This window comes from Hemiscyllium ocellatum, chromosome 2, assembly GCF_020745735.1.
Source record: "Hemiscyllium ocellatum isolate sHemOce1 chromosome 2, sHemOce1.pat.X.cur, whole genome shotgun sequence".
Classification (NCBI taxonomy): domain Eukaryota; kingdom Metazoa; phylum Chordata; class Chondrichthyes; order Orectolobiformes; family Hemiscylliidae; genus Hemiscyllium; species Hemiscyllium ocellatum.
The window spans coordinates 39,985,585-40,012,604 of NC_083402.1; the positions used below are offsets into that span (position 1 = coordinate 39,985,585).

The 27,020-nt window shown below is 40.0% G+C and overlaps 1 protein-coding gene across 7 annotated transcripts in view; it reads right to left on the bottom strand.

The window, feature by feature from the left end:
- Window positions 1–27,020, bottom strand: part of arhgef28a (Rho guanine nucleotide exchange factor (GEF) 28a) — a 447,370-nt gene that overhangs the window by 100,076 nt on the left and 320,274 nt on the right. For 6 of the 7 annotated variants that reach the window (XM_060836132.1, XM_060836104.1, XM_060836122.1 and 3 more), the window contains 5 exons: window positions 24,621–24,697; window positions 20,527–20,705; window positions 6,326–6,417; window positions 1,004–1,186; window positions 716–850 (listed from right to left, as the gene is read on the bottom strand). In XM_060836132.1, the coding sequence (XP_060692115.1) occupies window positions 716–850; window positions 1,004–1,186; window positions 6,326–6,417; window positions 20,527–20,705; window positions 24,621–24,697 (666 nt within the window). The remainder of the gene's footprint in view (window positions 1–715; window positions 851–1,003; window positions 1,187–6,325; window positions 6,418–20,526; window positions 20,706–24,620; window positions 24,698–27,020) is intronic. The other variant, XM_060836114.1, reaches the window with a different exon arrangement.

Sequence of the window (27,020 nt, forward strand, 5' to 3'; positions counted from 1 at the left end):
AAAAAACATCCTGTGGAGAATTTTCTATTTTAAAGCATCAGGTATAACTAAGCAATTAAAGAAATATTATTCAAATAATTTTGAAAATCTACTGATGTTTTAGGTATCAAATTGTACAGGTCTGAGAGAACAATATGTATTTTACAATTTGAGAATACATCATAAGATGACCTGCAAGATTGAACAAGTATTGGTAAATATCTAGTTCTTAATGAGTGCCAGGAGAAGTAATGGCATTTTGCAACATTTGTGAAAAATCCTGTATCCTAATTACTCAGCTTGGCACATGATCTATAAAGCATATAATCTGCACATTGAGGTAGGAATCAATACTAATCATTAGCAAATGGCACTAATAGCCCACAGCAAATACTGAAAGATAGTCTGAAAATGAACAATATATAACTAATGGCTACATTATTTTATAGTGCCATTTAAAAGATATTTTAATTTAATTCTTTTGTAAGATTACATTATCTTTGTAATGTTTATTTTAATTATTAATACATCTTAATTTTCCTAATTCATGAAGTTGATAGTTGATAAGTCAACAAAAATATGGAGAAATACATGTACTGAAAATAACAGCTTTCTTAAAAACTCCTCCAATTTTCTGTACAATAATATAGGTGAAGTTTCTTTTTAAAAAGTCTGACACTTATATGACTATCCATCTAATACATTGCTCCTTATAAATACCCCAGCTTCTACTTACACATAGATGGTGGTGAAGCTTCCAAACCAAAGCTCCCAAGCAACTCCAGTCTGTGTGGCATCACTGACTCTTCCAAATTTTCCTGTTGAGTGAAGTTGCATGGTTGAGAGGTCAGTAGGCTAAACAGACCTTCAGCTGTAGAATGAGGAGAAAATGAAACAAATTGCAATAAGAATTAAACAGGATTTCAGTTAATTCAACAAATTTGATATTTCATAATTGGAATTTTTATGAAGTCTAATATTAGATGATAAATAGACACATTTTGGAAGAGGAATATATTCCTACCCTCCCTGACTGCAGCAGTCAATAAAAATCCAGCTTGTGGAAATTCAATGGTATCTGGTTTGATCAAAAGCTGCGTTTCCTGACCTGCTTCTTCATAGCCATTTCTTTCAGCCACCTCTGCATAGATTTGGAGCTTCTCCTCCAAACTGCTGCAAACTAGCTGATCCTGGAATCTCAGTCGCTCTGTACAGAAAAATCAACAATCACTTTGCAATTTTCTACAGTTGAACACGTAAGGATATGTTTCACCACAATGCAGAGAAAAATAATTATTTAATACTCCTTCTAAAAGTAATACAAAAAGTTCTGATCAACTCTATATAAAAACACAAAAAAATTTGAATACTATGCAGACTTTCTTCAGAATATTCCTGTGAAATGATGCCATTATGAATAGGTCAAATAGAAGATCAGATCCATTTATCTAATGGAATATTGTAGGGAGTTACAAAAGTCTGATAAATGCTAGGATTTTCCTGAAATCCTATTTTTCTATGATTTGAATCTGATTTTACAATTATTCACAAAATTTAAACCACTGGACCAAGAATGGTGATATATTACTAATATTTATGTTAGACTGTGAGATATTTCAGCATTTTTATATTGCTTTCACATCTAAATACCACATGTATTTGGAACACAACATTCAGGGATATTTAGCCTTTCTGTACAACATGAAGCTTCTAAAAGATTGTGGGGTGGCATGTTAATAAGAAATTAAATGAGAGTGGTTGTGAGAGATAATCTAGGCTTGGATGATGTAGAATCCAATTGGTTGCAGGTGAGAAACAGCAAGGGAAAAAATACATTAGGAGGAGTTGTGTACAGATGCCCAAACTATAGCCATTCCAAGGAAAAGACAATAACTCAACAAATAATAGCAGCACATAAAAAGAACGGAGCAATAATTGTGGGTGACTTTAATCTTCATGTTGACTGAGTTAATCAAATTATTCATATAACAAGGAATTCATAGAATGCATTAGTAATAGTTTCTTCAACCAATATGCAATGGAGCAATGAGGGACTTAGGCTATCCTAGATCTGGTAATAGATAATGAAGCAGGTTTAATAAATGACCTCTGAGTAAAAGGTCCCCGAGGAAGTAATGATTATAACATAGTAGAATTCAATATTCAGTTTGAGAGTGGGAAACTTGGGATGGAAACAACTACATTTAACTTTAATAAAGGGAGTTACCAAGAAATGAGGGATAGAGTTAGCTAAAGGGAACTGGATGACTAGGCTAGCAGGAATGACAATAATGAGGTAATTTGTTACTCTCAGCAAATGTACATTCTATTAAGGATGAACAAGTCTAAGAGAGGGATAAATCAACCATGGCTAACCAAAAAAGCTAAGGAGAGTAGGCAAAAATCAGTGACAGCCATGAAGACTGAGATAAATTCAGAATCAAGAAAGGAGGACAAAAAGATAATAAAGACAGAGGAAATAAACTACAAAGGCAAATCAGTGAGGAATATAAAAACTGACAATAAGAGCTTCTTTACAGATATAGTAAGGAAGAGAGAGGTCAAAGTGGACAAAGTCCTATTAGAAAATGAATCTGAGGTGATGATTTTGGGGATAAAAGGAAATGCCAGAAGAGTTAAACAGACAGTTTGCATCAATCTTTACGGTGGACAATACTTTGAACATTTCATTAATACTACAGAATACAGGAGAGGAATTAAGTTTCATTGCCATCACTAAAGAAGTAGTATCAGACAAACTAATGGGGCAAAAGGCAGATAAGTGCCCTATGGCCTGCATCCTAGGATCTGAAAACAGGTAGCTGTGGAGATACTCTTTGGATTCTGGAGAAGTACCAGAGGATTGGGAAAATACAAATGTGACATCCCTATTCAAAAAGGGAGAAAGGAAAAAAAAATGGGTAACTATAGGCCAATTAGCTGAACATCAATTGCTTGAAAGTAATGGAATCAATTATTCAGGAAGTAATAGCAGAACATTTAGAAAATCATTATCTAATCAAGCAGAGTCAGCATGGCTTCATGAAAGGAAAATGTGTCTGATTAATTACTAGAATTTTTCAAGGAAGTCTCAACTAGACAGGGGGTATATGCAGATGTGTTGTATTTTGACTTCCAATAGATGTTCAATATGGTACCTCACAAAGGTTAAGTCATAAGATAAGAACCCACTGTGTTGAAGTAGTACATTGGCACGGATAGAGAATTGGCTCATGGGCAGGAAACAGAAAATGGAGGATAAGAGTTTCTTTTCCAGGTTAGCGATCGGAGACTAGTGGGGATCTACAGGGAGCAGAGCTGGGACTACAGCTGATTACAAATAATGGCTCAGAAGAAGGAAGTGAATGCACTATAACCAAGTTTGCAGACAACACTAAATTAGGTGGAAAGACAGGTTGTGAAAGGAATACAAACAGTTTACAGTCAGAGATCGTTACGTTAAGTCGGTGGGTAAAATGTTGGCCAATAGAGTATAAGATGAGAAAATGAATAGTTGCTCATTTTAGAAGGGAGAACAAAAGAATATTATTTAAATGGACAGAAACTGCAAAAGGATGTAACACAAAGGGACTAGGGGATACTTGTATATGAAACACAGCAAGCTAGCACACAGATGCAGCAGGTAATCAGGAAGGCTAATGGAATGTTGGCCCTTATTTCAAAGGGGTTAAGAGTATAAGAGCAGGGAAGTCTTACTGCGACTACACAAGACATTGTTGAGATTACATCTGGAGTACTGAAAGTAGTTTCGTACCCGTTGTTTTAATACCAGTTCATTGAAGGCAGTTCAGAGAACGTTCACGAGGATGATTCCTGGTATGGAGGGATTCTATTATGAGTAAAGGTTTAATAGGTTGCAGCTCTCGTCACTGGAATTTATAAGAATGAGAGGTGAATCTCATTGAAACATATTGGATTCTTAAGGGAGTTGATAGGGTAAATGATGGGAGGAGTTTTTCTTCACGGCATCTAGAACCTGAGGGCGTAGTCTCAGAATAAAAGAATACCAGTTTAAGACCTGAGATGAGGAGGAATTTGTTCTTTCAGAGGGTTGAGAATCTTTGGAACTTTTTACCACAGAGAGCTGAGGGAGGCAGAGTCCTTGAGTATATATATGGATGAGGTGATAGATTGATCGGTTGAGAAATCAAGGCTTATGGGGATTGGACAAGAAAGTGAATGTGAGGATTGTCAAATGATCCTAATGAATGGTGGAGTATGCAAGAGGGGCTGAATGGCTTACTCCTGTTCCTATTTCCTACAGTTTGATAAACGAACTTACATGTTAAATATAATTCCATGTGTTTATAATGATTGCTGCAGTCTTGGCCTTAGATTGTAGACATTTAAGTTAATCACAAACCCAATGACCATGTTCCCTGTGCCCTTTTTCAGATAATCCCATTTTTGTTTGAACTTCATCTTTTCTATTAGTCTGTTTTTTGGATCCATCAGACATCTTACAGTTAATTGCAGTCTCTTGTGTACCCTCAAATTTTTAGATAAGTTATTTTAAACAAAAAAATGTTCTGCATATCATTTAAGTTAGTTTTTGATCTAGGTGACCTTGTCACTTAATGTTAGGATACATTCTATCACACTCACTTCACCTAATATATAAATAGGACCAATTGTTTCAATTTCAAAGGGATTATCTCATATACCAACTGCTGCACGTGTCAAGATCAAGTTAGATCGTAACCTTGCGTGTGTGGAAGATTAGAAAGGTACTAATATCTTTAATTTTACTATGATCATTATAAATTCTGTGTGAGTATTCACAACCCAAGCAAGAAATTTGTCATTTTAAGCAGAAGTTAGTTGTGGTGCTGGAAGACAGCAGCAATTTGGTGTGAACAACTGCAAATCAAATAAGCATCCTTCAGCTGCTATGTTTGGGGCATGCACATTGCACCATAGTTGTTCTGGATGAGGGAGTGAGAGAAGCTGGGCACAAACGCTCTTTATTCACTTAAATATCCTCAACATGCAGGTTGTTTGGCGAGTCATCAAATCACTGAACCCTGGAATGATGGCAAAAGGAACAGGATATTAGACATAACCATGAAACTTGAGGTCTAAGGCTGATGCTCACTGTCCACAGTTTGGGATAGATGTCCAGTTTGTATCCTCCTAAGGAAGCACAGCAGACATTTGAAAGTAAAGCGCTGCTCTTCCTAATTTAGGAATGGGGAAAAAAAAGACTTCTAAACACAGCTTGCTATCTCTACCTCTACCAGGTTACTGGTCTAGGCCAGTCATCTATTTAATGCAGGGAGAAAGTGAGGACTGCAGATGCTGGAAATCAGAGTCGAAGAGTGTGGTGCTGGAAAAGTGTAGCTGGTCAGGCAGCATCCAGGAAGCACAGGAGAATCGGTGTTTTGAGCATGAGCTCATTCCTGATGAATAGCTTATGTTCAAAACGTCGATTCTCCTGCTCCTCAGATGCTGCCACATGGGCTGTGCTTTTCCAGCACCACACTCTTCGACTCTGATCTATTTACTGCAGTCCAAATGTAAAGAACAAGATTAATAGTGATCACATGAAGCGTGGTTCATGAAATGTCAGAATACTTCTAGATACTATTATAAGACCAGAGCACAGAACAGTCTTCATATCCAGAATGCTGGGCATGTAAACCATTGACATAACCACTGATCAGCTGAGGGGACTCAGCTTGAGGACCTTGATGCTGGCCACATGTTTTTTAAGATTACGTAGGGCCAGCATCAACAGGCAGGAGTGGACTTTCCTATTGGATCTGAACTGGTGTAGAAGTTTGATTCATTTCCTGTGGGGATCAACAATTGACATCTGTTTCTTCAATAAGTAGTCACTTATTACTGCCTATGTTTCTACAATGCAGGACAAATGAGCACAACACAATACCAATGCCGCCACCCAGTCCTCCAACATTGCAAAAGTTTCATGTAAAGCCAGTCAGCTATGTAAATTGAGACTTGGTCTAAAGTCACATGATACAACATGAGCCAAGATGGTAAAATCAAGTCTTTTTTTTTGCTAAACTCCCAATCATTGAAGCAACAGGAAAAAAAACACTGCTATTTGAATTAATTAAGATATTGTGTTGTTGACTTAAAATGAACTTTTCTCTTTATGCAGGAGTAAGTTTAATTTCAGTGTTTGACATCTATTTGGCAAAATTCATCTACTCTGAATCAGATAAACCTGTTTTTTTTGTGCGTACTTCTATAGAAATTGCTTCCTGTTTTGGAAAATTGCAAAGTGTTTTCCTGCAACAGCACTTAACGTGCTTATTTAAGATAATGGGAACAATGAACAGCCTCTTTCATGAGCACGTACCTTGGAATTTCCGGGTCCTGGCTGCTCTTGCCTCAGCAATGCGCTTGTCCTCTTCATACTCACTTAAACGTTCTTCCTCCTCTTCAGGACAGCTTTAACAATAGTAATAAACAATACAAAAGACCTGTTAAAAATTACTTGGCAGCAGGGGATACGGGCAGTGTCATAGTATTATTGTCACTGGCTAGTAATCCAGGGAGTTATAAATTAGTCTAATGGTGACTGTGAAACCATTGTCAATTGTGGCAAAAACACATCTGATTCACTTTCATCATTTAAAATGGAAAATCTGCAATTCTCATCTGGCTTGATCTTCATCAGAAGGAAAATACTCCATTGATTGGAGTCAAACCTAACATAGAGGAAGATAGTTAGATGGTGTGGTTGGAGGCCCATCATCTCAGTCACAGGACATTACTGCAGGTATTCCTCAAGGTAAGGTCCTAGGTCCAATGATCCTTAGCTGTTTCAGTTTACCCTCCATCAGAAGTTTGGAAGTGATATGTTTACTGATGATTGCGCAATTTTCAACACCATTCACAACTGTTCAGATAGTAAGCAGTCTGAGTCCATATGCAGCAAAATTCAGGCTTGCATTGATAAATGGCAAGCAAACTTTGTGCCAAACAAGTGCCAAGTAATGACCATCTCCAACAAGACAATACAATCACTGCCCCATGACATCCAATGGCATTGCCATCACTGAATTCTGCACTGTCAATATCCTGACGGTTACTGTTTACCAGAACTGAACTGGACTAGATATCTTAGTCAAAAAAGTAAATTGCTGGTGGAGAGAAATCAGAGTTAACGTTTCAGGTTGAATGACCCTTCATCAGAACTGATGTTAGTGGGGAAAATGTTGGTTTATATGCAGAAGTTGGGGATGGGGGGGATAAGGAGTAAACGATAGGTGGGGAAAGAGTACAAATAGAGAGAACACTTAGACAGACATTGGAGTAGATAACAATCTGGCCAGGAGGGTGAATAGCTGTTAATGGGGAGTGTTCGTGGCTGATAACGATATGTAATATGTTATGTGATAACAAGGCCTGGTAGTGGAGGTTGGGGTAAGAACACAGGAAAGCTCAAGCCCTAAAGTTATTGAATTGTATATTGAGTCTGGAAGGCAGCTGAGCCGCAGGTGAAAAATGAATTGCTGTTCTTCCAGCTGGTACTGAGCTTCACTGGAGCACTGCAGCAAGCCTGAGACAGTGATGTTGATATCTAACTATAGTGGCTACAAAAGTAAGTCAGAAGCTGGGGATTCTTTCTGAATTCTCAAAGACTGTCAGGAGCGTAACAGGATACTCTCTACTTGGCTGGATGAGTACAACCACACTCAAGCAGCTCAACATTATCCACGACAAAGCAACCTGCTTGATTCAAGATTTGGAGATGCCAGTGTTGGACTGGGGTGTACAAAGTTAAAAATCACACAACACCAGGTTATAGTCCAACGGGTTTAATTGGAAGCACACTAGCTTTCGGAGGGACGCTCTTTCATCAGGTGATTGTGGAGGGCTCGATCGTAACACAGAATTTATAGCAAAGATTTGCAGTGTGATGTAACTCAAATTATAGTTACAATTTGAGTTACATCACACTGCAAATTTTTACTATAAATTCTGTGTTACGATCGAGCCCTCCACAATCACCTGATGAAAGAGCGTAGCTCCGAAAGGTAGTGTGCTTCCAATTAAACCTGTTGGACTATAACCTGGTGTTGTGTGATTTTTTAAGTTTGCTTGATTCAAAACCTGTCTAACACATTCAACATTCAATCTCTCTGATTTGACAATTTTTTCAATCAGCAGGGTATGTTCACCAGTTGGGGAATACACATAGAGTCATAGAGATGTGCAGAATGGAAACAAACCCTTCGGTCCAACCCATCCATGCCGTCCAGATATCCTAACTCAATCTAGTCCCACCTGCCTGCACCCGGCCCATATCCCTCCAAATCCTTTCTTTCATATACCTATCCAGATGCCTTTTAAATGTTGCAATTGTACCAGCCTCCATCACTTCATTTGGCAGCTCATTCCATACACATACCATTCTCTGCATGAAAAAGTTGCCCCTTAGGTCTCTTTTATGTCTTTCCCCTCTCACCCTACACCTATGCTCTCTAGTTCTGAATGCCCCCACTCCACGGAAAAGACTTTGTCTATTTATCCTATCTATGCCCCTCATGATTTTATAAACCTCTTGAAGGTCACCCCTCAGCCTCCGATGCTCCAGTGAAAACAGCCCTAGCCTATTCAATCTCTCCCTATAGCTCACATCCTCCAACCCTGGCAACATCCTTGCAAATCTTTTCTGAACTCTTTCAAGTTTCACAACATCTTTCCGATAAGAAGGAGACCAGAACTGCATGCAATATTCCAAAAGTGGCCTAACCAATATCCTTTACAGCTGCAACATGACCTCCCAACTCCTGTACTCAATACTCTGATCAATAAAGGAAAGCATACCAAATGTCTTCTTCACTATTCTGTGGACCTTCAACTCCACTTTCAAGTGAATATGTCATGCTAAGATTTGCTTTCCCAAAATGCAGCACCTTGCATTTATCTGAATTAAACTCCATCTGCCATGTTAGTTCCCCAGTCACAGCACTTTTGTGATGGGCGAAACTATCTTACAAATAGTAGCATGCTTTTTATTAGCATACTATTCCTCAAGTGCCCTCAGTTCAGCTCACAAAATATGACACAGTGATGATATAATGAGAATGGATACTGTATGTTAGCTTTGAGATATAACACGACACGCTCCAACATCAATGTGCACTGGCAGCATGATGTGCCATGTAAAAGATGTACTGCAACACTTCACTGAGGCTCCTTGAAAAGCACCTTCCAAACTTGTGGCCTCTATCATCTAGAAGAACAATGGAAGCAGATATGAGAGAAGCACAACCTTCACGTTCCCTTCCAAGTCCCATGCCTTCCTGAATTTGGGCTATATCACCATTCCTTCTGTGTCACTGGGTCAAGGTTGTGGGGATCCCTTCCTAATGGCACTGTGGGTGTACGTACATTAAGGGGCAGTAGCAGTTCAGAAAGGCAGCTTACCACCACTTTCTCAAGGGCAATTCAGATTGCACACTAATTATTGGCCTAACTAGGGACGAACATTCTTCCTCAGCTGTGCAGTGGGTTCTGCACACACTGTTTGGCATATTAACACTATTCCCAGCACTGACTTCCAGTTTTGGAAAAGTTATTGTACACAAACATCAGAAGCCTGTCAGCAGAAAAAATATGTAGTGAGAACATTACCAACGTCACCCACAAACGAATAGAAAAAAATCCAACATTTTAGTTACAAAGCACAACTAGACAACTTGGTATCATATGATGTTTTTCAAAATACTGACTACTGTTTTGACTGGGCCATTGAAGGATGCATTGAAATGTTGTCTAAAATTGGCATGGATCTTATCATCTGCAGGTTATGACCAAATATTTCCTTTTAAAATCTTATGATCTGTTAAATATGTTACACAAGAAGTTTAGTGGTTCAGTGGTAGTGTCGTGCATCTTGACCAGAATCGCCTGTTTTGAGTCCCTACCAGAATTTGTTTATCAGGGAAGGAACACTTCAATGAGCTGATAATTAGTTCAAGAATCTTTTCTTTTCCCAAAATCAGGGGAAAAAATACATTTGTGTGATTGTATGCAAAAAGGTTTGTCTAGCAAATCTTCACTGTTGTTGAAATTAGCAAGTCAGAGCTCAAACTGGTGCAATTCTCGTACAAAGTGCGTTTACCAGCAGGTGTCACCAGATAGTTCTCAAGAATGATTATAGGATTAGCACCACATCAGGGCTGACTTCCTCAACAGTATTATCTTTTTGCAGAGAGGAAACAGAACTCCAACTGTTTCCAGGCTTGGGGGAAGGTAATCATGCTGCAGTGGAATCTTGCATTTTGTGTCTAAAAGAGGAGTAGTGGGATTAAGTTTTCTCATGCTATTATGTTCTTCTTAGCCCATTACATCTGCATGCACAGGTAAAATGTCAAATGTTTTGGTCAGGGAGGCTGGAGATTCTGGCCCCTGCTGGGACCTTCTGGTCTCCAAGAGGACAGCACTATACTCTGTGCAACCCAGAACATCACTCAACCCCTGTTCATAACCACACTCACCCCTGTAGATTTCAAAGACCACACAAATAATGTGTCATGCTTTAGAGACACCACCAGGGGAGGTTCTCCTGAAGGCTGTCCAGGAAACAGTGGAAGTTCTTTGCCCTCAGCATCACAAAAGAGGCCATCCCAATTGATAAACAGCTGAACAGGGATGGCTGCAGGAAGCTAATGCCCATAGGTAGGTCAATTAGGGAGGGATTTTGTACTGCATTCTGCCATGGCATGTACCCTTGTCCACTCAATGTTTCTTGTTCTTATGAGTGTAATTTATGCTTTGCACAGTTGCCAGTCCACAGGACTGTTACATACAAGACAGGATACCAGACATCTCCATTATATGTCATAGACGTCAAAGAGTAATACCGCACAGAAATAGATCCTTCGGGTAAACTGGTCTCACTTTCCTGAATTTGGCCCATAACCCTCTAGACCTTTCCTGATCATGCACCTGACAAAATGTCTTTTAAATATTGTAACTGATTCTTTGTTTTCCACTTCCTCTGGCAGTTCATTCCACAAACAAACCACCCTCTTATTCTTGGTAACAAGTGATCCAGACCCACAGCAAAGTGATTGACTATTAACTATCATCTGAAGTGACCAAGAAACCTCTAGAATGCCATCTAGTGGGCGGCACGGTGACACAGTGGTTAGTACTGCTGCCTCACAGCGCCTGAGACCCGGGTTCAATTCCCGACTCAGGCGACTGACTGTGTGGAGTTTGCATGTTCTCCCCGTGTCTGTGTGGGTTTCCTCTGGGTGCTCCGGTTTCCTCCCACAGTCCAAAGATGTGCGGGTCAGGTGAATTGGCCATGCTAAATTGCCCGTAGTGTTAGGTAAGGGGTAAATGTAGGGGTATGGGTGGGTTGTGCTTCGGCGGGTCAGTGTGGACTTGTTGGGCCGAAGGGCCTGTTTCCACACTGTAAGTAATCTAATCTAATTAAAAACCAGACGGAGTACATGGCATTGACATGGGCATCATAAATGACTTTGACAAACTCAGTCCTTTCAACCTGCAAGGTCCTCCTTGCTTACAGCTGGGGACTAGTTGAGTGAGAGGTCTCACAGACAACAACCTGATGCACAGACACATACCTGATAGAGTACACCATCATCATTTCTAGTATGCCTACCTCACCAAAGAACAGACCCAGTGGTGGGGTCATTACAGTGGAATATAATTGGGAACAAGTTGCCCTGAGAGCCTTTCAGGACTCCATCAGTTCTTATGGCTACAGCTCAAACAGGTTCAAGAAAAGCTTCTGCTGAATCATGTACCACCCCACCCCTCGGTTGAGGCATCAGTACTCCTCCATTTTGCATTAAGCATTCCTTCTTAATGCTTGGGGGGAGCATTAAGATAAGCAAGGATGCTCCATCTCAACTTCCTCCAAAGTTTCCTAGCAGCACAGATGCTAGTCTTCAGATGATTTGGTTCACTCCATAATATATCATGAAATGGCTGAAGGCAGTGTAAAGACTATAAGCTCTGACAACAATCTGGTAATAGTATTGAAGACTATTCCAGAACTTGCTGCACCCTCCCCACTCCCAGCCAGGGTGTTCCAATACAGTTAAACACTGGCATCTCCCAAGTAATGTGGACAATTGCCTATATGTGAACTTTATACAAAATGTAGGACAAATTCAACTCAGTCAACTATCACACATCAGTCTATTCTCAGTTATCATTAAAGTGATAGAAGGCACCATCAACTATAATATAAAGCAGAAATTGTCTTGTAATAACCTGCTCACAGCTTCTCATTTTGAATTTTGCCAGGCCATACTGTTCCAGGTCTCATTTATGGTTTTTGTTCAAACATGGATTAGAAGAGCTGAACCGCGAAGGGGGGATGAGAGTGGCAAACTTGACACTTAGACCCCACTTAACCAAGTATCATCGAGGAGCACTGGCAAAATTGCAGTCAATGGTGCATCAAGGGAAGACTACTCCACTGGTTGGAGTCATACCTTGCACAAATGAAGGCAAGTGGTTTTTGGAAATCAGTCATCTCAGCTTGAAGGCATGTCCGTAGTGTTCTAGGACCAACCATCTCTAGATGCTTCATCAATGACCATTCATCTATCATAAAGTCAGAAGTGGGGATGTTCACTGATGATTGCACAATGTTCAGCGCCATTCAAGACTCCTCAGGTGCTGAAGATGACTATGTCAAAATGCAGCAAGACCTGGACAATATCAAAGGCTTTATCGTTGCCAACCCCTCACCATCAACATCTTGGTGGTTAACATTGAAAAAATATGAACTCCTATTATCCCTATAAATGCAGTGGCAATAAAAGCAGATTAAACTCTAGGAAAGCTGTAGTGAATAATTCACTATGTGACTCCCCAAAGCTTGTTCACCATCTGCATCAGGAGCATGATGGAATACTCCCCACTTGTCTGCATGACTGCAGCTTGAACAATACTCAAGAAACTTGACACCATCCAGGAAAGCAGCCCACTTGACTGGTACTACATCACTCCCTCCACCACCAACACTCATTGGCAAGAATATGTTCCACATACATGAAGCAATACAAAAATGAACCAAGAATCCTCAGGCAGCATCTTCAAAAACCCACAATCAGTACCATCCAGAAGGACAAGAACAGACACATGGGAACACCATCACCTCCAAGTTCCCTCTATAGATTGAAAGCTGTAAGTCAGCATAATTAAGGGGGAAAGCATTTTAAGACGGAGAGGCCCTCTCTCCAACTCCTTTAATGTTTAATTAAAAATGGAACATACTGCCATGTCACCCCTCTCCATAACCTTGCCTGTGCCAAGGATGCAAAACTGCTCAACTGCTGGAAAGTTGGTCCCACTTTCTGTTTCCAGGTCACTTTCTGTTTCCAGGTCACCTCCTGGTAATAAAACTGATACCCATTGCCTGCAGTGGCTTAGAGGCTGAGTGAAAAATCCTGGTTGGCCTTCTGTAATTAGCATCCATATGTTCTTGAGGAGCAGTGTGGGTTACGAGGCTCATAGGTGGGTAACCCTGCTGTGCCCTTCCCTGTCACAGCGATGGCTCAGAGGTGGGATGGAGTCAGGGAACTGGCACACCAGCTGGAGATACTGTTGTTTCAGCTCTCACCACCATTCCTGGCTTCAGCAGAGGAACCAAACCTATCCCCCAGTTTGCTCCACTGGGAAATTTAGCGGAACCCTTATTAGAACAATGCACTACTAATCCCAAAGGTTAATAAAAGTCTATGAAAAATTTATAATGGTTTCTGAATTAAATTGTAGTTATTTTAGCAAATATTTCTAATATCTAGTCATTCAGTTTGAGCTCATTGGCAAATCTAAAACTTTGCCTCCTCCATACCATATAGGAAGTCACTGTACAAAAAGAACTTCATTTGTTACTGCTCTGATTCATCACCAGCTCTCCACTGCTAAAAAAAAATTCTGCTTTGTTAGGACCCAATAGCTCTGAACTATAATTAATCAAGATGATGGATTCTCTGAAGATAGGCTGCAGAGAGTCAGATACAAAAAAAAGCTATTTCGAAAACAATTCACATGCTTTTATTTGCAGATCTGTCAAACACAAGACACTCTTTTTAAGAATAACCCAAATGTAGTAATGCAAAATATAAAACATTAATTGGACATGCAAGATGTCAACTGACTAGAATCACAATGAAGATACTCCACTGAGTCTAAGTTTGGCAAGCTTATGCCTGTAGATGTTTTGGAGCTGTGGTCAAAATAAGAAGACGACTGCCTATTCTTTAGTTCCTTCAGATTTGCTGTATGTAGAGATGACTGCAACAAAACAAAACTCATTCAGTACTCTGACATGCATTTGGACAAAGGGCATCAAAGGGAGCAGGATTGAAGAGTAAAACACTTAAAGCAACTAATGTATTTAGAAAGTGGTGTGCCACACAGACGGATGTGTATTTTTTTTTATCTGGTGCTGTCAATTTATCAGCTAATCTTAATTGTTCTAATGCATATGTCTTAAGTGTGATCAATAATAACTCCCATTTATAGAGCAGATATAAAGAGGAAAGGAGGCAAGGATTAGCTTTTCTCTTGAACCTGATCCTGGCTCATTCTTAGCAGAGGGAAGCACATAAGTGTGACAGGTTTCATCATCGATGGGCATACCAAACACAATCATATCTGTCAACTTCAGACATATGAACGAAAATGGGAATCTTGCAGAAGAAATGACCAAGATAGAGAGAGTGCAAAGGAACAACTTTGTTAAAGAGACAAACCGAGCAATGATGGCTGCAGAAGTACCATGAATGCAGGGTCAATGATTAACAACAGCACAATTGTTTGAAAGTTTTAAGCAACTTGGGAGAATTTATTTCTCTAAGGATGGATGAACAAACAGGAATGACAAAAGGTAGGGAGATATGAGTGAAGAACAGAATAGCGAGATGGCTTGAGACCACTCAGTCAACAGTAGAGCCTACATGGAAAATAGAATGATGGAAGGTAATCAGGTGAGCGCTTAATTGAAGGGTGGGTTTAGAGAGGAAAATGAAATCATAAAACATAAGATAAAGCAGCAAAGATAGAGTTGAAAATCATTGAGAAAATGGAGACATTCAATGCACAGGCTGACAGAGGAAAGGAAAGAGGATACCTCAGTAAGCAACTTGGCATAAGGCTTTCAGGGAGCATTAGAAATAGATCTTTCTGAGGGAGAAATGAGAGAACGATCAATTCAGATAGACACTTGCTCAAAGGAATAGATCATATGTGAGGCCATGAGATCAGACCAGAATGGGTCATACACCATGATATCATTGCTGCAGTTTGCAGGTAGCTGAAATTAGAACTGGGTGAGGACACTTCAGAAAGGGGCAATTACCATCATTCATAAACAAAGTCTCATCAAAGCCATGACAAAAATGCATTTGTCCCTGATTGTGGATGGCTGAGGTTGTCTGCTTGCGAATGGAAATTTCTGGAGGAAAATGTGGAAAGGAGTGTTGAGTTTCTGTCTACTGACAGAGTTCATAGGAACAGAGCTTCGTGAGATGAATACAATGGAGAGGAGCTTGATGAGGCTAGTCAGTGGCCCTTCCATCCAGTTGCGGAATAAAAATGGGAGGATCAGACAATTGAAGTTACAATTCTCAATTGGCAGTCATGGATTCATTGATTGCCTTTCAGCAGAGGTGCAAGGAGATACACCAAAAGTAGATATCTGCTTATCAAGTGGATTCAACTTTGGGAATTGGAAAACAGAGGCTTAGCGATGCATGGTACAGGGATTATGGGCAAAGTACCCACAAGAGCAGAAATGAAAGGAGCCATAACGAATGATAGGAAAAGAAAGAATAGCGAGGGAAATCAGGAGAGGGAAAAAAAGAAAATACAAGCAATTGGTTCAAACCTAGAGCAGCAGGAAAATGTAGCCATGGATTTAAAAGATACTCAAGTTAAACAAGTATGGAATTTTTTATAAGAATAAGACAGAGAGCAGACTATTTTAAAGAGTCAGAATCTGAATCTCTATGGTGGTACAAGATTGGCCTATATTGGCATGGTAGAGCTTCAATGAATGCCCCTATTCAGAAGGAGAATCAGGTCCAAGAGTTCATTGAGAGGCAGAGTATTAATGGTGTGCTATTTGAGATTGCCACAGGAGTGAGAAAACCAAGGATAATGAAGTATTTGTCATATTCAGGCTTGCCCTGTGGATTCTTCTTATACAAAAATGAATTCTTGAAAACGAGTAAGAAGAATAACGAGCCTCTTCCTTGTGAAGTCCTTATTACAAGTCATTCGTGAAAACCTTGTGCAGATTTACAAAGGAATGATTCAAAAGAATGGAGCACTGAACTGTTGGCCACAGCTGGCTGTAGTCAGCATAACAAAGGGGATTTGAAATCTTCCTGTGCACTAAGGGAAATAAACAGTAATCACAGAAACGAGAGCCATAAGTATAAGAGTTTTCTAGCACACAGCTTGTAAACAGTGGCCAATGCCAGGTGCCACACTGCACCACCATAGGATTTTTTAAAAATGTATTAGGGATAAACAAGGTAAAACCTTGCAGCCAAGTTACCTCAGATAACAGACACACATCAGACAGGCTGCATATCAAGCAACACAGGTTCATTGTTTAACAACGATCTATATCATCAAGTCTACAAAGATCACAAAGAAGGCTCAATCATCACTACTAACAGCAGTGAAGGCCACAAGTGTTTTCAATCTTTATTCAACAAATCTGTTTCAGGTATCACAACTGTTGTTTTGTTCAACTTTCTATTGAAAGAGGTAACTAAAGCTTTATTTTGTCATGTCTACCTCAGTAAACTTCAACAGCTACCAGCAGCAACAAAGACAGCAACAAAAATCATGTCTTTCCATGGTATCTTTTACTAACTCAGGGTATTCTAACACAGTTCACATCTAAATACAATGATGTTCATGGAAGACTGTGTAGTGTTCAGTTCCAATTGCTGGTAAAGCTTTAGCATTGCATCTAATTCCAACAAGACCTACACAAGATCACAGCTTGGGCTTATAATTGGAAACAAACATTATTAATACACAAGGGCAGGATAATAAAATTCTCCGATTAGAAAGATGAAACGTCTCTTCATGACATTACCATCATCATATGAAAAATTGACTGAAATAGTACCAGAGCTGAGGGGCTTTGGTTATGTGGAGATTTTTAAAAAGCTGACATTGTTCTTCTCCAAATACAGGAAGTTTTGAGATTTGAGTGCTCAAAATCATAAATTGGTTTGAAAAAGATAATTAGACTCAGGAGGTGTCTACAGTAGACTATTCACCCACCAAATCTACTCGCCATTCAATGAGTTCATGGCCAGTCTGATAATCCTCAACTCCACTTTCTTATACTTTCCCTGCAAATCTTGATTCCCTTACTAACTAAAAATCTGCCTTTCTCAGCCTTGAATATAGTTAATGACCCAGATCTACATCCCTCTGAGGTAAAGAATTCCATAAGAGAATAAATTCCTCCTCGACTTTAGCTTACCTGTCCTAATTGTTGTGGACCAGGCCAGACGTCCTTAAAACATTTCAAGAAGGTAGCCCAGACCCTAACATTTCGAGCTGTATTAAGCAGGTGCAAAGTGGATATTCCAGGAGGGATGCAGCTGGCCCAACCACTCAGTTTTATACCAAATAGAATATATTTACAGACAAACAAAAGAAAACCAAATTCAGAATAGCATAGCTATTTGAAAACCCAATCGACTCTATCACAACTTAATGATGCTGTTCCAAATACTTGCCACATCCCCATAAACACCCCCTTGTCAAAACTCAAAACACAGGTTCTTACAGGATAGGTGTCAGAGAGAGAGAGGATCTGCATGGAACTGTATTGTCGGGCCCCCACCAGCTTTTCTGGGTTCCCAGCTAAAACCTGACCAGCATCTGCAAACAAAACAGCCTGCTAAAACCAAACCAAGCTAAACCCTGAACTGGGAGAACTCCCCTTTCACTGTACAAGTGTTTAAAAGAAATACTTAAAGGTCTTCTCAGCTAGATATTTCTAGACCTCTAGAAACCTCTGCCTTTATGACCCCTTTGGAAAAAAAACCAAGGACAACATAACCTTGTTAAAGGAGCATCATCATCACATAATCAAGGACTGATTAGGGATAGTCAGCATGGCTTTGTGCATTTAGTAAGGCCTTCAACAAGGTTCCAAATGATGGACTGGTTGCATTGTTAGATCGCATGGGATCCAGGAAGAGGTAGCCAACTGGATACAAATTTACCTTAATGGTAGGAGATAGAGGGTGGTGGAAGGTTGCTGTTCAGACTGGAGGCCTGAGACCAGCAGTGTGTGGCAAGAATTGGTGCTGGGTCCACTGTTGTAAATCATTTATATAAATGATTTGGAAGAGACTATGGAAGCATGCTGAGTAAGTTTTCAGATGAAAACAGGTGGTATAGTGGACAGGTTGTCTAAGAGTATAAAAGATTCTTTATTAATTGAGCCCGTAGGCCAAGGAGTGGAAGATGAAGTTTAATTGAGATAATTAAGAGGTGTTACATTTTGGTATGACAAACCAGGGATATGACGTACTCAGTTAATGATAGAGCTCTGGAGTGTGTTGTCAAACAGAGAGACCCAGGGGTGCAGTTGTGTAGTTCCTTTGGCGTCACAGGTAGACAGGATAGTGAAGAAGGCATGCTTGCTTTCATTGCTCAGTGCACTGAGTACAGGATTTGGGATATCATGTTACAGCTGGCCATTGGTGAAGCCACGTTTAGAGTTCTGGTCATCTTGCTATTGGAAGGATGTCATTAAATTGGAAAGGGTGCAAAGAAGGTTTACAAAGTTGTTCACATGACTGGAAAGTTTGAGTTATCAGGCGAGGCTGGGACTTTTTTTTTCCTGGAGCATAGGAGGCTATGGGCTGACATTACAGAGGTTTATAAAATCATGATGGGCAGAGATAAGGTGAACAGCCAAGTTCTTTGCTCCAAGGTAGGAGAGTCCAAAATTATAGGGCATAAGTTTAAGGTGAGAGGAGAAAGATTTAAAAGGGACCTGAGGGGGAATCTTTTCACACAGAGGGTGTGTGTATGGTATGTGCTGCAAGAGGAAGTGATAGAAACGATTTAGAGAGATATGGACCAAATGCAGGCAACTGGGATTAGTTCAGTTTAGATAACCTGGTTGGTATGTACGATTTGGGCCAAAAAGTTCTGTGTGATATGATTCCATGACTCGATGATCTGGGCGACCCCATTTTCTGGTATTATGTCCTCTGCCTCTAGATATTCACACAAGGAGAAAACAGACTTTCTGTATTTGGCAAATCCCCTAAAAGTCTACCCCCACACAACTCTCATAAGACAGTCCCTCGATATCTGGAATCAGCTTTGTGAATCTTCTCCAGAATGCCTCCAATGCTAGGATATCTTCTTAGACAAGGGGTCCAAAATTGTTCACAGTATTCCAATTGTGATCTGACTAGTGTCTTGTATAGTTTTCACATAACATCCCCATATTTATACTGCATTTCCTTTGAAATAAAAGCCATCATTTTATTTCCCTTCCTTTTTACTCACTAAACTTGGACTAAGTGAGAAGAAAATGTAATTAGAAGACATAGATGAATCAGAGGTGATTTGAGGAGATATTCTTTTTCACAGCAAATTACAGTATGATGTTCCGGAAAGGTCTGCCTAAAAATGTGGTGGAGGCAAATTCAACAGTAACTTTCAAAAGGAAATTCAAAACAACACTTGAGAAAATATTTACAGGATTTTTGAAAGAGCAGGAGATCAGAATGATGAGCTAGCACCACCAAAATGCCACAACCATAATGGTCACCTTTGGCATCATAGCAATCAATAATTCTAAGATGAATTACTGAAGTGAGATACCACAATACTTTCATCATTCTTATTATTAAGATGCAAAGACAAATTATTTTGGTAAGAATACATGAATCCAGTTATATTTCTGCTCTGTATGTTTAATTGGTAGGAAATAAAGCAACTTAGCACTTTAAATCAAACTTCGTGACATCAAGGATTCAGATGGCCTGTGTTTGCACAAAATGAAGAAATCCAAATGCAAGAGACATTGCATATCTGGTCCAGGTCATAAACAAATGTTATTATTCCATCTCATTTTATAAACAAGCAGAGAATTTGTGTGTGTCAACCATCAAAGGAAGATGTTCAGATCACGAAAGGAAGCAACTGATACAGTTGAACCTGAGAAAATATCTACCAGCACGAGCACTTGCTCCTCATCAACTTTCAAGACTGCATCTTTCCATCTAATTAATCTTTAATAATTACTATTTTAATTTTTTAAAAATCTAGCGTCTCTGTTAACTGTTGCTCATATTCATTACTTGAAGTAAATAGTATCATTCCAGGTACAGTTAGCATCATTTGTAACAGAAAGAAACTGAATAAAATGATGTGCATTAAACATGAGAACATTTACAATAGAAACGATTAGTGGCAACAAAACAGTATCCCTTTGTGTAATTTCCATTCTCTAAACACAGTTACTGCTTCTGAAATGGGACAGTGTTTCAGTACCTCTCTACTGCCATTCGGATCAATCTCATCCAGTTATTCCTATCCTCTTTTGAGTTTGTGTGCATTTCATACATTTCGGGTCCAGCAGATGAAGCACTAATTAAGAACATTCCTCGTTCTTCATTGGCTACTTCTCGGACAATTAATTTTTGCAGCAAGATGACTGCAGGCTTCTGGTCCTGATGTGAACAATACAAAGTGACATGCAAATAAACAAAAACAATGATGCTACTTAATTTAGTCTTATGTATTTCTTGTACTCTCAAATTTAAATGAAAGAATGTAAAACATTTGTACTTAATTTGCAATTAATTTCCATAGGTTAAAAATACATCACATGTCTAATTGCATTTACTGAACAATTTAACTTGGGTGAAAAGATCAAGGTGAAAAAAATTCAAATGCAAGAAAATCTTTGAAAGAAGAGCAATGATGAGGGGACTTGGGAGTAAACTCTTGAAAGCAGGATGTAGGCAGCAGGTAGCTCCAACATCGAAGGGGGAGTACACAGGAAACAAAAGTCTAAAGCCTATAAATAATGACCAAAGGAGTATCTGTTTTTGTGATATTGGTTAAGGAAAAAACACTGGTCAGGGAAAACGCCATTCCGCTTTATTAAACAATGCCTTTTTTTTATATCCACTTGAGAAAACGAATGGGGCGTACATATACTGTCTTATTTGAAAAGTAAATTGTCAAAAATAGAGTAGTCCCTCTGTACCACACCAAACTGTCAACCTAAATTTGTATTCAAATCTCTGAACTTGGATTTGAATCCACAGCCTAACAGAGAAACTTAGTGAAATAACTAGTGATGTCTTGAAGGTGTCCATATCACAGAACAGGAGGTGCTGGAGGTGCTAAAACACATAAAAGGTAGATAAATCTATGGAATCTGATGAGATATATCCCAGAACTTTGTGGGAAGCGAGGGAAGAATTGCTGGGATTCTTGCTAAGACGTTTGCATAACGGACAGCCACAGTGAGGTGCCAGAAGACTGGAGGGTAGCTAACATGGTGCCATTATTTAAGAAAGGCGGTAAGGAAAAGCCAGAGAACAATAGACCAATGAGCCTGACATCAGTGGTGGGTAAGTTGATGGAAGGATTCTAAGGGACTGGATTTATATGCATTTGGAAAGGCAAAGACTGATTAGTGATAGTCAGCATAGCTTTGTGCATGGACAATCGTGTCTTACTAGCTTGACTAAGTTTTTTTGAAGATGTGACAAGGTGTTCGACAAATTTCTGCATGGTAGACTAGTTAGCAAAGTTAGGCAGGGGAGTTAGCTAATTGGATACAAAATTGGTTTGAAGCTAGGAATCATAGGAGGATGGGGGGGGATTGTTTCTTGGACTGGACACCTGTGACCAGTGTTGTACTGCAAGATTGGAGCTGGGTTCACTGCTTTTCATCATTTATATAAATGATTTGGATGTGAAAATGGGAGGTGTGGTTAGTATGTTTGTAGATAACACAAAATTGAAGGTGTAGTAGACAGCCAACAAGGTTATCTCAGAGTTCAAGGGGCCCTGGATTAGATAGCGCAGTGGGCTGAGAAGTACCAGATGGGAGTTGAATTTAGATAAATGTGAAGTGTTGCATTTTGGTAGGACAAATCAGGGCAGGATTTATACAATTAAAGGTAGAGGGCTGGAGAGTGTTGTCAAACAGAGAGACCTCGGGATGCAGGTGCATAGTTCCTTGGAAGTGAAATCGCAGGTAGACAGAGTGGTGAAGAAGTATTTGGCAGACTTGCCTTCATTGGTTAGTGCATTGAGTGTATGAGTTGGGAAGTCATGTTGTGGCCGTACAGGACATGGGTGAGGCCACTTTTGTGTAGCGTGTATAATTCTGGTCTCTAGAGGACATGAGTTTAAGATAAGAGGGGAAACATTTAAAAGGGACATGATGGGAAACTATTTCATGCAGAGGGTGCTGTGTGTATAGAATGAGCTGCCAGAGGAAGTGGTAGAGGTGGTACAATTGCAACATTTAAAAGGCATGTGGATGGGTACATGAATAGGAAGGGTTTAGAGGGATATAGGTCAAATGCTGGAAATGGGACTAGATCAGTTTAGGATATCTGATTGGCATGGACGAGTTGGACCAAAGGGTCTGCTTTCATGCTGTATAACTCGATAATTCTATTGCTAGCAAGGTTAGACTATGTAGAATACAGGGAAAACAAGCCATTTGGATACAGAACTGGTTGAAAGGTAGGAGACAGAGAGTGGTGGAGGACGGTTGCTTTTCAGCTTGGAGGCATGTGACCTATGGTGTGCCACAAGGTCCACTGCTTTTTATGATGTATATAAATGATTTGAATGTGAACATTGGAGGTATGGTTAGTAAGTTTGCAGGTGACACCAAAATTGGTGGTGAGTGGACAGCCAAGAAGATTAACCTCGGAGTACAACCTCAGAGATCAGATGGGTTGAGGAGTGACAGATGGAGTTTAATTTAGACAAATGTAAGGTGTTGCATTTTGGGAAGGCAAATCAGGGCAGAACTTATACACTTAATGGTAAGATCCTGAGGAGTGTTGCTGAACAAAGGGACCTTGGAGTGCAGATTCATAGTAGAACCCCAGGTCGACAGCACAGTGAAGAAGTCATTTGGTATGCTGCCTTTATTGCTCAGTGTATTAAGTATAAGAGTTGTGAGGTCATGTTGTGGCTGTACAGGACATTGGTTAGGCCACAGTTGAGATACTGCATTTAGTTCTGGTCTCCCTGGTGAAGGGAAAATATTGTAAAACTTGGAAGGGTTCAGAAATGATTTGCAAGGATGTTGCCAGGATTAGAGTGTTTGAGCTATGGGGAGGGGCTGAATAGGCTGGGATTATTTTCTCTGAGAGACTGAGGGGTGACCTTATAGGAGTTCATAAAATCATGAGGGGCATAGATAGTGTGAACAGCCAAGGTCTTTTCCCCAGGGTACCGGAGTCCAAAACTAGTGGGCATAGGTTTAAGGTGAGAGGGGAAAGATATAAAAGAGGTCTAAGGGGTAACTTTTTCACACAGAGGGTGGTGTATATATGGAATAAGCTGCCAAAGGAAGTGGTGGAGGCTGGTACAATTGCAACATTTAAAAGGCATCTGATGCGAAGTTTTGGAGGGATATGGGCCAAATGCTGACAAATGGGACTAGATTAATTTAGGATATCTGGTCAGCGTGGATGAGTTGGACTGAAAGATCTGTTTCTATACTGCACATCTCTATGACTCAATGACTCGAGGTGAATGTACCACATGATGTAGGTTAGAGTTTAAAGCCTATGGTCTGAAGAAGATCGATGAGTAAAGCATTAGGACTAATGCTGGAGCTGACAGAGGCCCCAAGAAATGTTTGTGTGGAGAAAGTCTACACGAATTGAGATTTTGCAGATTGAATAATATAATCGTGGTTCTTCACAAAATACTGGGTTTGAAGCTTGGTTCAAGGTCAAAGCAGTTGCCACAGTTGTTGAGACTGAGTAAACAACCAAACAAAGACAGAGTCAATGTGGAAAAAATAGATTAATGCCAAACACTAAAAATCACAGCTATTATCTTCCCAGCCTTCAGTTAAGGAAATAGTGGCTCATCTGAACATTGATCTCAGACAATCAGCAAAATAGTTCCAGATGGGAGAGAGCTATCACTACTGGATACTATCAACATACCAATGGAACCAAAATCTACACTTCTACTTTCTGTGAGCAAAACGCAGCATACAGATAGTGAAAAAGTCAGAGAGAATGGTATTGGTGAATGCTCAGTATAATGTTTTCATTTCCTCGCTTCAGCAGAACTGTGAAACTATTGTAGAGATGCATGACTGTGGGCAAGTTAATAGGAAAGGAGCCACACAAGTGTAGTTCCATGGTGCGAGTCAATACAGAAATACAGTAAGCTGTAAAAATTAGCACTTTATCAAACTCTACTAATGGTATTAGAAGCAGAAGTTTTATTGAATATGCAGACATTATACATTGCACTAGAAAAATGAGGGGAAAGACTCCCAAACAGGTTCTCTTGATTTCTCACTGTAACTTTCCACATGGTGAGTCAATTTTAAAGACTTTCAAGATAAAATAATTTGAACTCACCACAGTTGCAAAAGTATACTTTTGGTCTTTTTCCTGCAGGAAAATCAGCACATCAGTAAGAAGCAGAGCTGTAATATCTGAAATAGAATTAAGATTACTTAAAACACAGAATTGCAGTAACCTTTTGGTGCTATTAATCATTTAGAGTCGTAGAGTTATAGAGATGTACAGCATGGAAACAGACCCTTCGGTCCAACCCGTCCATGCCGACCAGATATCCTAACTCAATCCAGTTCCCACCTGCCAGCACCCGGCCCATATCCCTTCAAGCCCTTCCCATTCATATACCCATCCAAATGCCTCTTAAATGTTGCAATTGTACCAACCTCCACCACATCCTCTGGCAGCTCATTCCATACACGTACCATCCTCTGTGTGAAAAAGTTGCCCCTTAGGTATCTTTTATATCTTTCCCCTCTCACCCTAAATCTATGCCTTCTAGTTCTGGACTCCCCAACCCCAGGGAAAAGACTTTGCCTATTTACCCTATCCACGCCCCTCATAATTTTGGAAACCTCTATAAGGTCACCCCTCAGCCTCTGACACTCCAGGGAAAACAGCCCCAGCCTGTTCAGCCTCTCCCTATAGCTCAAATCCTCCAACCCTGGCAACATCCTTGCAAATCTTTTTTAAAACCTTTCAAGTTTTACAACATCTATCCAGTAGGAAAGAGACCAGAATTGCAGGCAATATTCCAACAGTGGCCTAACCAATGTCCTGTATAGCCGCAACATGACCTCCCAACTCCTGTACTCAATACTCTGACCAATAAAGGAAAGCATACCAAACAACACCTTCACTATCCTATCTACCTGCGACTCCACTTTCAAGGAGCTATGAACCTGCACTCCAAGGTCTCTTTGTTCAGCAACATTCCCTAGGGCCTTACTATTAAGTGTATAAGTCCTGCTAAGATTTGCCTTCCCAAAATGCAGCACCTCGCATTTATCTAAATTAAACTCCATCTGCCACTTCTCAGCCCATTGGCCAATCTGGTCCAGATCCTGTTGTAATCTGAGGTAACCCTCTTCGCTGTCCACTACACCTCCAATTTTGGTGTCATCTGCAAACTTACTAACTGTACCTCTTACGCTCGCATCCAAATCATTTATATAAATGACAAAAAGTAGCGGACCCAGCACCGATCCTTGTGGCACTCCAGTCTGAAAAACAACCCTCCACCACCACCCTCTGTCTTCTACCTTTGAGCCAGTTCTGTATCCAAATGGCTAGTTCTGCATGTATTCCATGAGATCTAACCTTGCTAATCAGTCTTCCATGGGAAACCTTGTTGAACACCTTACTGAAGTCCACATCCCTTCGCATAAACAGTAAAAATGAAATAAATCAGGGCTTACAGGCTTGAAACCGAGAGAGAGGGTACCCAGCTGGACTTGCCCCAGCAACATTTCTTCACATACATTGCTGCTGAAGTGAATCAAAAACTCTAATCTAAATGAAGGCTAGCTACACAGCTAGCTGGCCACTCCCCTTTGATTATACCTTTTTTAAAAAAGTCATAAAAGCCTTAGGCTGAAGGCATTACCTGTTATGGGTAAACAAAAGCGCCCCAATAAATCTTTCAAATCTAACTTATTTGGAGCCTGGCCAATTGCCCCCTCTCTAGAAAAAAACATTCAAGGTGATAGTAACCTTGTAAAAAGACCAACATTGTGACACCTCCCCTCTTGGAAAAAATAAACCATCAATATCCAAAGATGGCTTAATTTTTCAAAATCCCAAAAAATAGTGGTTAGAATCCTGAAACACACATACACATTCACTGACTATAAACATGAAAACATGCACAACTACATTTGGATTCAGTCTGTGGTTCTCCCACCACTGAATGCCTCCATCCCTCATTCGACCCTCAATAATGCATCAGCAATCACGTTTTCTCAACCTGTCAAATGCACAATTTTCAAATTGAATGGCTATAACAACAGGTTTCATCTAAGCAGTCTGGCATTTTTGTCCTTAAATTTCTCTACAAATTTCAATTGGTTATGATCAGTGTATATGACTGTTTCAGATGCGTTGCTGGTAAAATAAACACTGAAATGCTGTAGTGCCAACACCAAGCTTAAAGTCTCCTTGTTTACTGTTGAATATTTCTGTTGATGAACTTTCAACTTCCTGGAGAAATACCCAACAGATCAACGTTAGATGCCAAATCACTTGCCCTTCATCCTAGAATATCTTGACACCAGGAACAGTTATGGAAGAATCCTACTCATTGACTACAGTTCAGCCTTCAACACTATTATCCCCTCGAGACTGATTACTAAACTTAGTGATCTCAGACTAAGCTTCACTCTCTGCTACTGAATCCTGTTTCCTGACCCACACGCCACAATCAGTGAAGATTGGGGACAATATATCATCCTCACTAACACT